This window comes from Protobothrops mucrosquamatus, unplaced genomic scaffold, assembly GCF_001527695.2.
Source record: "Protobothrops mucrosquamatus isolate PMUCROS unplaced genomic scaffold, P.Mucros_1.0 scaffold_149, whole genome shotgun sequence".
NCBI lineage: Eukaryota > Metazoa > Chordata > Lepidosauria > Squamata > Viperidae > Protobothrops > Protobothrops mucrosquamatus.
In genome coordinates, this window is record NW_015386225.1 from 1,283,220 (window position 1) to 1,297,940 (window position 14,721).

General features: G+C 38.1%; 1 protein-coding gene across 1 annotated transcript in view; it reads left to right on the forward strand.

Moving 5' to 3' along the window:
- IFNGR2 (interferon gamma receptor 2) overlaps window positions 1-11,755 on the forward strand; it is a 20,819-nt gene extending 9,064 nt beyond the window's left edge. The window contains exons 2-7 of the mRNA XM_015819355.1: window positions 1,536-1,662; window positions 1,766-1,941; window positions 2,854-2,996; window positions 6,701-6,833; window positions 8,624-8,778; window positions 11,260-11,755. Of these exons, the coding sequence (XP_015674841.1) occupies window positions 1,536-1,662; window positions 1,766-1,941; window positions 2,854-2,996; window positions 6,701-6,833; window positions 8,624-8,778; window positions 11,260-11,397 (872 nt within the window). The 3' untranslated portion in view covers window positions 11,398-11,755. The remainder of the gene's footprint in view (window positions 1-1,535; window positions 1,663-1,765; window positions 1,942-2,853; window positions 2,997-6,700; window positions 6,834-8,623; window positions 8,779-11,259) is intronic.
- The last annotated feature ends 2,966 nt before the right edge of the window (window positions 11,756-14,721 follow it).

Here is a 14,721-nt window from a genome sequence, read left to right on the forward strand (position 1 = left end):
GATAAGTTTGATAAGGAGATACTGTTCTATACAGTTCTGAATCTGCTTATTTTTTTTTTAAATGGGTACTGATGTAGAGCTGCATCATCAGTTATGAATATTGTTTTTAAACAGACATGCATGGGGCAATGGGATGAGAACTAACTTGACCTGTAGGATTCTTGTGAATGGTAGCAAAACAGATATTTGCTTGGTGCCTTTTAAACAGTTATATATAAAAAAGAGAAGGCGCTTTCAAAATAAATGAGTGATTTCAGTAAGACTACAAAAGCTGATGAATGGATTACAGTTAGTAGGTAAAAAATGAGCTGTTAGATATAGACCTTGTTATAACGTGTATCATACCTCTATGAATTATAATTACTTGGGTGGATGCAATATGTTTTATTCAATGTAGTTGCCAAAATAATCTGCATTAATATTTGGGGAAGAGCTTCCCTCCATCGGCTCTGTGCTGTCAGGCCAAATCTCCCAAAATGAAAAACAAAATAAATGCACAAAAGTCTACTGAAAAAGCATTTAAAAATCATGCAAGCAGTAAAAAATCATCATGAGCATTATCAGACATGTACAATCCATCTAAATAAAGATTTTTCATATTTTTCAATCTGTGTTCCTCAGAACCCAAAATTTCATGAGAACTTGGTGAAGTTCTGTGTAAGAGAGGAGAAACTTAACTTGGATGCTGCCAATTTACTGTCACTGGAGCTTTACCTCTTTTTCATTGTTTCTGAATACTTTTTCTTTTCAACCATGAGTTTGAGACACCCTGCTTTAAAATATGTATTATCTTAGTTCTCACAGCAAGATATTTTTAGTAAGTTTATATTTTACAAAGTATCTCTAGGCTGCTAACTTTTCATGGCAACAACTATTTATTTCTAATCCTGCCATTCTGGCAGAGAATTTCCTTGGATGTGGATTCCATCCTTCTCTTAGATCTATCCTTCTACTCATACCTCCCAATGCCCTCACTTCAGTCTACGTATCTCCAGAATTCAAGTTGGAAAATGTGTCTGAAGTTACCCTATTGTGACAGTTCTAACACTAACTAGGACTCAATTAAATGCACTTATTTTAACCTTGGCACCCAAGGTAGCTTCCTCCTGTCCCTCCCCCGTGCATGCACCTTGAGAGGGGCTGCTCTGGGTTTCCACTTCATGAGAGGTTAAGGGAGTTGTGGATACTTTAACTTTGAAGTAAGGAGAGTCTCCACCTTGCTTGTGTTTTTGCAAAAAAGTGGAAATTTCCCTGATAGGTTTCATATAGGTTTGCATTTGTAATTGTTAGGAATTTTAAGAACTTTTATGTAAATTGCTTTGAATCACCAGAAATAGGAAGGCATAAAAATGTTGCAATAAGTGTTCCTAGGCTATTGGCACACTGACAATAACCTTAGTTATTACCCTCCAGTATATTATATCTGCATCAGTAATGGCTAATTCACCTCACCATTGGAGTGTTTTGGAGTATGGTGAATTGTGCACGTTATGTTTTTATTCCTTTTAGCATTTCTTGTTTCTTTGCCTTTTTAGGGTTTTCTCTCTCCTTACCAGCACCACAGAATTTGACAATTGAGTCATATAATTTTCAGAATGTATTGAGGTGGTCTCCAGTTAAGGGAATCAATGGTCCAGTGTTTTACAGTGTTCAGCGTTGCTTGTAAGTAAACAGTTGTCAAATATAAAATATAAATTTCTATTCTTTATCACATGTTGTCATTCAAATTACACCACTAAGGAATTCTACTGTCTTTGTATTATAGCAGAAATTCAGACCGAACATGGGAAAAAGTGAATTGTACAGATATCATGAAACCTGAATGTGAATTTGAGTCTATCAAGGATTTTTATGGAATTACTTTGCGTGTTAGAGCTGAAGAAAGCAACTTAAAATCTGAATGGACTGAAACACGACGTCCCTTTGTTGCTCTGGAAGATAGTATGTTTCATTTGTTACTTGTTATTTATTGATGATTTAAGCCTCTGACTAAATATGGTTTTTTTAATCATTTCATATGTGAAAGCGAAAACTGTAGGCCATAGAACAAAAGATAGGCCCTATACTATAAAAACAAGTCTTGAATTATCTCAGAGACGGGATAATTTATAATGGCATCAGATTTTATAAACTAAGATCCAGAGGCATTTTATGAAATTGACTCTTTCATAAAAGCTTGTCAATGCGTTTTTTTAAAAAAAGAAATGAGACTTATTTATCGTAACAATTCATAGCTATTCATAAAAGTATGCTATAAGCAGAATTGTACATTTCATTTCATAGAGGCATGTTAGTCACAATTATCTATATTCTATATCTCTTACCCATGCTGGTACAGACAGATACACTGATGCGCCTTTTTCAGCCCAAGAAAAAAAATTCATGCGATTCATTTGTGAGATTTATATCCTTTTTCCTTCAGAAACTCAGGGAGTCCTTTGTGGGATATACTTCTCCACTTTTCACTTTCACAATACTAACTTTTTAGGATAATTTATTCCGAGTCACCCAGCAAACTTTTATGGTCAAAGATAAAATCTGGATCCAGTACTATTAGAAAGTACCAAATTCTTTCATACAAGATATGACCCAGCAGAAAATGTTATTCCCAGTTCACAGGGGCCTCCCATTTATGTTGCCTTCAGCTCCTAGATGAACGGCTGGGTTTATTCTGTTTACTCAAATAGTAGTGGCAGAAAATGCTGCAAGTAAGCATTTCTTTTTGAACGCAAATACTCTCAAGCATTAAAATGAACTAACATAATTCATGCACACATTTCTTATGCATGTTTGATTAAAATAATGGTGACTTGATGCTTGATTAAAATAATGGTGTTTGTTTATTCATTTTAGCCATTATAGGACCTCCAAGAGTAATAAATGTAACTTCAGCAGCTAATTCAATTCTTATCAGTTTCTTGCCTCCTTTTGAGAAAAGAAGTAATTTCTCTTCATTTGACTATACAATCTATTGGGAGAATTCAAAAGATGTATCAGTAAGTACTTGTCTTTCCTTGACAAACTGATATAAGAATTATTAGGAAACATTTGAATAAATCTGTTAATCTCTTATTTATGTTTATATCCTTACCCATACTGTTGCTGGTCAAAACAATTTATAATAACAATATTAAGGTTGAGTAATAAAAACAAATACATTAGATTAGGGGTCCCCAAACCCCAGGCTATGGACTGTTAGGAACCAGCCTGCACAACTGCAGGTGACTGGTGGGTGAATGAGCAAAACCAAAATCATCCTCCCCCAGTCTCTGGAAAAATTGTCTTCCACGAAACTGGTCCCTGGTGCCAAAAAGGTTAGAGCCACTGCATTAGATAATATAAAACATTGTCATTAAAAAATGGAGAAATCATCAAACATGAGTGAAGAAAATAATCAGTAGTCCCCTAAAAAAATCTTTTGGGCAGCAGGCACCAGTTCCGTGGAGAATGGATTTCCATGGAGGAGGCGTGGTTTTGCGTGCTGCCTGCACGAGGCTTTGCTTGTTTGCATGGACCAGTTGCTGGAATGCCGTGGACCAGTAGTGGTCCATAGACCAGGGGTTGGGGACTCCTGACCTAAAAGATATAATCAGGCAGGGAAGGTGTGTTACAGACCCCATTAGTCAAAGAATTATGACTGGCAGAATCTAGGAAGAGAGCCGCCTTTGCTGTTGCCCCCATACTATGGAATATACTTTCCCCGGAGATGAGCAGGCCTCCATTCTCCTGGCCTTTCGAAAAGGGTCAAAACGTGACTCGGTAGCCTTGGGGGGGGAGGGCAAAGGTTTGTGTAGTGTTATGAGAACTCACTCTCTGCCTCCATCAACCAATTTAAATAGAGTTAAATTGCCTTCTTGGAAATTTTCTTTTTTGGGAATTTTATAATTTAACTTTAACATTTTTAACTAAATTAATTTTAACAGTTTAATTTTATATATTGTTTTATATGCCAATTTTGTGCTGTACACTGCCCAGAGTCCCTCTTTGAGGGAGATGGGCGGTCTAGAAATACGAACTATAAATAAATAGATAATAGGGGATGCCTTACAGCAGTGATGGCGAACCTTTTAGAGACTGAGTGCCCAAACTGCAACTCCAAACCCACTTATTTATCTCCAGGTGCCAGGTGGGCGTGGCCCACTGGGTGGGCATGGCTGTGATGGTCATGGCAGACTGGGTGGGTGTGGCCAAGGTAGGCGTGGTCACCTTGATATTGCTCGTGGGGAGGGACGCCTGTGAGGGCTGGGCAGGGTTGGGGGAGATCCAGGGGGTCTCTGGCAGATGGGGCGGTGGGCAGGAGGCTCATCCTGTGGGGTGGGGTGAGACAAGGCGAGGCAGGGCAGGGGTGTCATTGTCGCAGGGCAAGGCGAGGTAGGGGCCAGGGCGGCTGCTTCCTGACACTATTGGCCCCTGCACACAGAGGCCAGCGAGCACATGGGAGGGCAACAGTGTCCGTCAGCAGCCACAGCCTGCCAGCCCCTCGACCGGCACACTCTGGGGCTCTGCAGCCCACCACCAGCAGTTCAGAGAAGCCGCCTCTGATCTGGACGGCCAGCTGACAGCTGAGGAGGTGATGCAGTGGGTTGTGCCCAGGAAAAGGAGAGCATGCGAGGCCAGGAGGGAGGGGACGGGGGGAGGGAAACTAGCTATGCTGGGATGCATCCAGCCATGTGGGACCTCAGCGAGTTAGCGGGTGGTTGGTTGAAGAGGGATGGTTGCCATCTCTGGGGTATGGCACACGTGCCCACAGAGAGGGCTCTGAGTGCCGCCTCTGGCACACATGCCATAGGTTCGCCACCACTGCCTTACAGGTATTAAGGTAGAAAGGCCTGCTCATGACTACCCCCCACAACCTTTGATTACATAGATTAAAAAGATGTATTTTAAATACATTAAAAAATACTAAAATTATTCTAATGGGATTTGTTTGAACTATTTTTTAAATAATAATAATAGAAAATGAGATTAGCTGGTCTATGGAAAATAAATCTAGCTTCACAATTGGGTTAATTTTTTAGTAGAACCAATCCTTTTCTAAAACAGTACAATTAAATACACTGAATATAGGAGTGATTGACCATTAGGAGAAAAACAAAAAAGAAGAGTCTCAGAGTCACTGAAATTTGAGCAGTGTACACATTTGTTATTTTTAATATTTTAATGTTTAACTGGTTAGCTTTTATAGTTCTAAATTGATTTTATATGTCTTTTAATTTTTGATTGCCCACTAACATTGGTTGAAAGATGGGTGGCTATATAAATGTTTTAGATAAATAAATACATTTAATAAAGATGATTATAAGAATTAGTAGGAGGCAGAGGCTGGGAGGTTTTACTTATTTATTTAATTTCTATGGCTGCTTACCTATACAGTACATGACCTACCACTTGATTCTGCATATTATTGGTCTCACATCCTTTGTAATCTGCAAACGACGTACTGAAGCTTTTCCAACTATCTACAGAATTTCTTCTTATCTAGATGGGATAATCACACTATGTTGTATAACAAGATATTTTTTTAACTTGAAATTATTTAGAGATCAACTTTCATTCCTTGATAGAGGTCCACAAACATCTTAGAGCACGGGTGTCAAACTCGCCGCGTCATGTGATGTGTTGCGATGTATCGCGACTTTTTTCGCATTGCTGGAGCTGGGGTGCGCGTGGCCTCCGCGTGATGCAACCGGCCCACGGGCCGGCAGTTTGACACCCCCGTCTTAGAGGTTTGTACAGAGGAAAATCTACGACAAATTCAGTACATCCACGTTGCTTCAAAAATGTATAAAGTTTGTCCCTGGCACTATTTTAGATCTTTTTTTTAATTTATTTATCTGGAGTCCCTTGGCAGTCTCCTGACTATTAACCAGATCCAACCCTTCTTATTTTTCTGAGATCAGATATGGTTGACAAGTTGTTACTACTATCTGCTATGACATTATATAGAAAACCATAGCAAATGTGTCATGGGAAGTAGAGAAAATAGAGGATATGTTACAAATGGCATAGATGGGATAGGCAGAGCTTTGAGCACCTTTGATTTTGGAGACAACAAACATAAATCCTTAGGCTATGATTTATGATCAACTGTACACTAAACAGTGACACTGAGCTTCCTAAATCCTAATTGCTCAGAACTAATAGTAGTTATTTTAGATATTCTGGAACATAAGCTTTCGGCAGTCACAAGAGATCTTGGAGATAGTGCTACAAAAATCATTGGTTTGGGGGTAGGTAATCTTTTCAGTGTGGGGGCCCCATAATATCTTTCTGTTCTGCCTGAGGGCTGCAAGGGGCATTGTAGCTTTAATGGGAAGATTAAAGCCAAACTTTTCAGACCTGTCTTTTAAATGGGCAAAGGAGTACCTAAATCTTGCAAAACAAGGTCAGTGCTCCTTAAATTCACCCCTTCCCCGTCCCAGCTAAAAATATTGGATATAATTGCAGTTCTACCCCATAACAAAAATGTTGGCTGAATCTACTGAGAGCTACCTAAAGGCCAAGAATGGGATTCTGGGGGATGCAGGTGGGCTTAGGAATTGCCTGTCCCCAGATGGAAACCAAAGTATTGCAGATAAATACTTACAATAAACCTACCATGAACTAGAACAGCTGTACTTCTGAAATTAATAAAGAAGGGCTGTAATTTGGATAAAGAAATTATATAATAATGTTTTAACTGCTCTTTGTTATTATACAGCTAACCATGAATACTGTACACAGACTTAAGGATCTAAAGGAAAGTACTACATATTGCTTTAGGATACAAGCAAGCCTGAAAGACCTCAAAGGAGAAAAAAGTGGTATTTATTGTACAAAAACTACAATCACTGGTATGTATTATTATTTAACTGATGTATAATTATATAGATGCAGAATTAAAGGAATAGATTGTACCCACTGGTTATTTTTTATGTTTAAATTATCTACCCTACCGTGGAAACATGAACTGATGCCAAATTCTCCTCACCAACCAGGTCTTGGAAATACAAGCTAGTCTAATATGGTAATAGATAAGAGATTTATTATACTTGGCCTGCCATTCAAAAACTGGCCAGGATTACTGTTGGTAGGAGTAACGTAACCTGGCCCTAAGACAAGATCAGGAGCAGAAGTGAAGATTAGCCTCAAATATCCAATCTTCCTTATTGAGCACACATGTGGCATATCTCATCACTTTTTCTCTGCTTCTTTGGTGAAGATCCTGTGGATCTCAGCCTTTAAATAATAATATTATCAGAGATCCTTCTCTATGTCAGCCCTACTCCTATGGAATAGCATCTCTGTAAAGGTAAGGATAGTCCTTATTGCTGCTGTTCCATAAAGTGATCAAGGCCTGGCTTGTCTGCAAGATAGGTGAATATTGTGTCACTCCTGAAGAGGAAGCAAAGAAGAGGGAGTCAAGCTATTTTCCAAAGCGCCTGAAGGCAGGACAAGGAGCAACGGGTGGAAGCTAACCAAAGAGAGAAGCAACCTAGAACTAAGGAGAAACTTCCTGACAGTTAGAACAATTAACCAGTGGAACAACCTACCTCCAGAAGCGGTGAATGCGCCAACACTGGAAGTTTTTAAGAAGAAACTGGACAGCCATTTGTCCAAAATGGTATAGGGTTTCCTGCCTGAGCAGGGGGTTGGACTAGATGACCTCCAAGGTCCCTTCCAACTTTATCATTATTGTTATTATTATAAGCACCTGATCTTTCTTGTATCAATAGGAGTATGCAATTATGGTTATGATTTTACTGTTTTGGCATTTGTGGCTTGATTACTGAGATTTAAATAGTGCTTGAAAGTTGTTCTGTAATAAAGAGTTTAAGCCAAAGGCTTTTTTTAAACTGAAATATTATATAAATCTTAATATAAATTAACTGAAGATTATACTTGAGATTATAGCAGTAATGAACAATGCATGAAGTACACTTAAATTCAAACAGAAAACTGATCTTGGTATCTCAATTGCCCATATAGTACTGTACCCTGTTTTGTCCTTTAGTCCTATCCCTTCTTTCCTTCAGTTTCTTGAGGTTTACATTTTTGTTCTTCAATTCTATAGAAGTCAAGTTCAAGTCTTTCCCATAAAAGAGTCTGTAATACATAGGATTAAGATGAAAAACTATGATTTTTAAAAAGTGTACTGAATTTGACAGTATTCCTCTATGTTCGCATTTGCAGATGATTTCACTGGGATTGTTTCTAAACCTAATTAAAAAAAGGAAAAGTAATGAGGCACGTTTCACTGTTTGAGAAGGAATTACTTCTCCTATGTCTAAAATATAAGATGAGACTTGTGTGCAATAATATATGGCTTTCTTCCCATTTAATTATCTAATCACCAACCAATTTCTTGTCAACAGTACATATATCTCAAAAATGTTCAGGAACCCACATTCAACTTTGTCCTAATAGCTTTTTCTGCCCCTATGTCCTATATATTTTTGTCCAGCTATATTAATACTTCACTTCCTGCATAGAAACTTCATTAGTAGACAGATAGTAACAGTACAATTTTTCTGAACTGTATTGTAATCCAAGATAGCTGATAAATTATTTCATGTATGTTTCTGCCATTTTGCAGTAAATGTGTCTTTCAATGTGTTTATGTCAATGTCCCTTTCTCTTTCAGAGGGAACAAGAATTTTCTATTGCATATTGATATTTGTATCTATGCTTTTAATACTAGCTTTAGTATTTTTTCTGTTAATGATTATTCGGAAGTATCCAGATATAATTAAGTCCTTTTGGCAACCTCCTCTAACAATACCATCACACTATGGAGAGGTATGTATTTCTGCTGACTTGCAATAATGTCTGATTGTCGTAGGCTTATCTGGAATTCACTTACATAGAACTATACCTTGGAGGTTAGAAACATTTCCATCCTTTATTCCAGAGCAAACTCAGATATAGCTGGACTTGAGACATATTAATGTGTGACGATGGGTCCTTTTCTTGTGACTTAACATTGCAGCTTGTTTTAGCCATTCTACAGCACACAACCATGCAGTTTTGCATCCTGCCCCACATGTTATGTTTGCTGTGATTGTGATCTGAAAGTAAAGGTGCAGGTGGAAAACGAAGTACACCATTAATTGAACATTTTCATTAAACCTTGTTTTTCAATCATGGATTAAACCAGTGGTTCTCAACCTGTGGGTCGGGACCTCATTTGGGATCGATCGACCATTTCATGGGGGTCGCCAAGCAAGGTTGTCCGCCATTTTTTTTGTCCGCCATTTTTTCACCCTTTTCCGGCAGGTGCCTTACCTCCCTTGAGCTGGGCCAGCTGGTGGTCGGCCTGCTCCGTCTCTGCCGCTTGCCAGCTACGCCTCGGCTGGCGCAGGGGGCGGAACCACACATGCGCGGCGCTCCCGGGCAGGGAAAGTCCTTGACTTACGACCGGTTGGGTAGTCCTCAACTTACGACCGGTTTAGTCCTCGACTTACGACCGGTTTAGTTCTCGACTTACGACTTACGACCGGTTTAGTCCTCGACTTACGACCGGTTGGGGTCGCGGCATTAAAAAGGTTGAGAACCACTGGATTAAACAGAAACCGTGATTGGTCACAAATATGACTGGTGTTAGTGAGGCTGGAACATTTTGGGGGGAATTTGCACTCCAGAAAGCAGGAGATGAATTTGCCAAAACTGCTGTGCTTAAATTTGTTTCATGTAACAGTTGTATTGGGTTTGTCCACTTGTATTGTCGACTTGTATTGGGTTTGTCCACTTGAAACAAACAATTTAATGAGGATACTGAGACTTTTGCATATAACTGTTGATTATAATTCTAGACTTTCTGTACAGTATTTGCCTCCTTCTTGATTTTTTGGGGGAAACATTGTTAGATGGAAGTTGCTTAATGTTCAGTCAGCTTGTATTTTTCAGTAAATGGGAAACTAATCAAATGTAAGTGTACAGTAATCGCAATCTGGATTTAGTCTTGAAAAAATTTTTCTGGTATTTTATTTATTTATTTTGCAAGTCCTTCTGTGCCTCAAATGTCATTATAGTGCTTACATAGTAAATTACTGTAGTGAGTATTTGGTCAAAGTTCATTGTATTTATGTAGCTCAGCCCTATAGTTGATTTATAGACAAGCATAAGAAACCTGAGAATCTAAAAATTAGATTCCAGCAGTGTGCGTGCGTGTGTGTGTATGAATTGTAAATATTAATATAAAAATGGTAAAAACTATATTGAAATAGACTAGACATATGAGTCAACAAAAGTGAATGTATTTATTTAAATCTCATTTTAAAAAAAAGGGTTTCAAAATAATTGTTCAAAAGGATTGTTAAGTAGAGGACTACCTGTTTTTGATTTTCTGTTCTTCCGTTCAGTTGTGTCCAATGTTCTCAGAGACTGCCTGAACACTTCCTGCAGTTTCTTGGCAAGATTTTTTAAATGGTTTGAGATTGCTTCCTTCCAAGGATTGAGAATGAGTGACTGGCCCAAGGTCAACCAGCTGGCTTTGTGCCTAACGTAGGAGTAGAACTCAAGCTCTCTACATCAAATTGGCTCTTCTGTTTAAAGAATACCAAACTTTTTTTTAAATGGTAAAGATAACTATCATATTAAAGGAAGTTTTTGATTCTCCCAATGAAAAAAAAAACCCTGCACAGCTATTTTAGTTTGGCGACTTTATTCTTGCCAAAAATATTTCAAATGATAAGACTAGAAAAGAAATAAAACTGAGTCTGATCCCCTTCCTTGATATGACACGCAAAGCCACTTAGTACAGTATATAGCCCTTGCACCTAGAGAGGTTGCAGATCCCTGGCATAAATCAATGTTTAATATGCTTGCAGCCTTCTGGTATAATCCAGCATGGTTAAAATTAGAGTTTAACAACAATCTGAATCACGAGGAGCATGAAACATTTTTCTTCACCCCATAGTAATGCCCGACTGTGTGCCCTCATCTTTCATTCTTGCAAATAGGCACCATTTCTGTGAACAAAAATATTAAAAGTTTGGCACATCTGAGATGATAAAATGTTTAAAAATTCAATTTAGTGCAACTGAACTCTCGAAATATAAAATTGGACAGAGTAACAAGACCCCATTTCAGTTCTAAATCTGTATGAATGTAGATAGGCTACATTTATATGAAACAGATAAAACTCCCTGACTTCAATAGAATTTTCCTCAAAGAAAATATTATGAATTACTTTTTTGTTGACTATTTTCTATTTCAATATTATCATAGCAAATATGAATATATGTTTATTGGTTTCTAACAATCTAATGTTTTTTTCAGGACCTAAATGACCCCCAAATGATTACAATTGAAGAATTTCAGAGCGCTGCTGGAGAAGATCCTTGGGACATTATTTCAATTACTTCCAAAGCAGAAGATGATAAGATTCTGACAAGTTTTGCCAGTGAACACAGTTGATAGACAATATGATGAAAAATATTTTATATCATTTACACCTTATTCATTACCATCAAGTTGTTTTAGCTGCTTAAGACATCCAGTTTCTAAGGAAGTTCTGCTCATCCGTCTGTGTAGCAATATGAATTAAGAAACTGATTTTCATAGCACGTTTATTCATTTGGAAGAAAGTCCTAATATTTCAGTAGGTTTAGCCTGGATAAATGCGTTCAGAATTTCAGTGTGAATGTTAGGAGAACACAAATCCTATTGCCTTAATGATTAAAAAGTTTTGTTTTTCCCTGGGCAATATTGTGCAACAAGGATAGTTTACACCAGCATTACCTCATTAAAACTTTTTGCAATAGATCACGGGTATCAAACTCGTCGCGTCATGTGACGCGACGTATCGCAACTCTTTGCATTGCCGACTGGGGTGGGCACGGCTTTGGTATGATGAAACTGGCCCGTGGGCTGGCAGTTTGACACCCCTGCAATAGATTAAGATGAGAAGTTGGTTTGATATGAAATTTAACTGGTGAAATCATTTGAAACTTCAATGCTGTTAAATACAGACAGCATGTTTGACCTGGTTTTAATTTATAGGCTTGATGTTTACATTTTAAAACTTCTTAATTTGGAACTATCTTCAGAATATAAATTGAATACTATTGACTGCAGCTGGTGAATAATGTGTTTCAAATAAGTTTGTGCTCTTCTTGAACAGAACGGAATCAGAAGAACTTCCCTGCACGATGGGCTGAAGGTTCTTCTACTAGTTATGTCTGGTGGATCAGCTGCAGCCTGTTTATTAATTAAGATCTTGCTTCCAACATTAATGGAACAGCAACAACTTAAATTATTGTAATTTCCTGGAACTTGGGCTGTGTGAATATTTCACTTCCTATCAATTTTAACAGACCAGACTATGGTCTAGTTGTATTTTTTGTTTTAAAAAAATTCAATTGGACTGGCTACTAGCAGCAGTTGAATATCTGCATGCTCTTCTTGCTGGTAGGCATGAGCTTAAATGGACTCCAGAAGATGGTAGAGGACAGGAAGGCCTGGAGGAACGTTGTCCATGGGGTCGCGATGGGTCGAACACGACTTCACAATTAACAGCAATAATATATAGAATTCCAGGCAATTGTTTAAGCATTGAGATTACTCAGAATTGCAACAGGTTGAATTCCTACATTGCTCTTTTCCTTAATCACTACAGATTGTCCCTTTCTTGGATTTCCTTCATCATGCCAAGATTTGAAGTGTTCAAGCTTGCTATGGCAGCCATTTAATTACTGATTTAAATAGTCCTTCACTGCATAATTTTCATGGTACTTGTATGCGCTGTTCAGTTCTTAGGCATTTTTATACTGTTTTTGTACTAAATTTGTGATGCATATATATTTGTACTTTATAACGTCAATTTCTATCAGAGAAACTAAATGCTTTGTTTTATAAATCCTAGAAAATACTGGGAAGAAGGAACTGACTATAGCTAGTCCTTGACTTATGACTACAATTGAGATCAAAATTTTTGTTGCTAAGTGAAACATTTGTTAAGTGAATGTTGCCTCATTTTACGACCTTTTGTGCCACAGCTGTTAAATGAATCATTGCAGTTAAGTTAGTAATATGGTTGTTAAGTGAATCTGGCTTTCCCATCGACTTTGCTTGTCAGAATGTCACAAAAAGTGATCACATGACCCTGGCACACTGCAACCATCATAAATACAAGTCAGTTGCTAAGCATCTGATTTTTGATCACATGACTGGATATTGCACTGGTCATAAGTGTGTAAAAAGGTCATAAATCACTTTTTTCAGTGCCACTAACTTTGAACGGTCACTAAGTGAATTGCTGTGAGTCGAGGACCACCTGTATATGCTGCTATTTGATTGTAGTAAGAATTCAATTTTAATTGGACACTCGGCCTAAAATTAATGGTACTTCATGCTGTTTAAGGATTAAAATTGCTTGAAATTCCTTATAACTTGGAAAAAATTTGTCCTTGTTTTCCTCCTGGTAATGTATATATGTCTTTATTGGAAGAACCATACAATCAGAAATGCAGAACCTGTATTAAAACTCTGGCTGATTAGTGGGTATTATAGGTTTCCCATCTTACCTTTTAAGTTCTAAGACTGAACATTCCAACTATCCAGTGTCCAGTCTCCTAAAACTGGGGACCTCTGTGTTAAGCCAAAACTAAACTCTTAAAATGCTTGTGTCAAGCATCATACAAAATGTAGTGCTGATATTGAACTTAGCCAATAATTGGCAATTACTCTTTATCTCGTTGATGGAAAATGCTAATAGAAAGCAATTTTAACGTTATTTTTTTGTGTGTTTGCCAAAATACGAGTAAATAAAAATCTCTTTTTGAATGTAACAGACTTGTGGCTGGAATTAACAGTAGTATGCTATATAGTTTTTGAAAATATTTGCATTTAGCACTTAGACTTATATACCGCTTCATAGTGCTTTACAGCCCTCTGAGCAGTTTACAGAGTCAGCATATTGCCCCCAACAATCTGGGCCCTCACCTCGGAAGAATGGAAAGCTGAGTCAACCTTGAGCCTGCAATACTGCATTTTAATCACTGCGCCACCACAGCTCTCATTTAATGGCTTAGAAGAGGCTAGTTCTACTCATGACTTGTTCAATGCATGCTAGAAGAAATTGTTTACCAAAGTCCAGGCAATACCTCAAGATGTCTTTGTATCATGGTATCAATACCATGATGTGTCCATCAAACATAATACTTAAAAAATCCCAGTCACAGATTATTTATAACCTTTAGCTCTTCGTGATATATACTGCTACAGCTGTGCAGGTGTTTGAAATAGGTGGTTTATAAAGTACTAGCTCAAAAGCACCCTTCTATTAAGTCCCAATGCAGCAAATCTTTGTGAGATTTGCACACTGCTTTATTCCGATTTTATGTGCACAGACAATACTGCCACTTCCAGCGGCGATTTGAATATGCGTGGACATGCATGAGGACACAGCCAGTGATGGCTTTTAAGCACTTGCACAAGCCATCCAAAGGATGTAGCTGCTTTAGGGCACCCGTCAAACTGCCCACAGGCCGGACGCGTCACGCGGAAGCCGCACCCACCCCATTGCCGGTAATGGCAAAACTGTCCTGATACGTTGCACGACGTCACGTGATGTCGCAAGTTTGACATGTCTGCTTTAGGGTGAGGTACTTTGTGCCTTTTCATTTTGCACACTTTTTGAGTGCCTTGCCATAACCATTATCATCATCCCTCTTCTTTCACTTTATTTTCTGAAGTTCATAGGTTTCTTTCTCTCTCAAATAAAATTATCAGGCAGCGTGT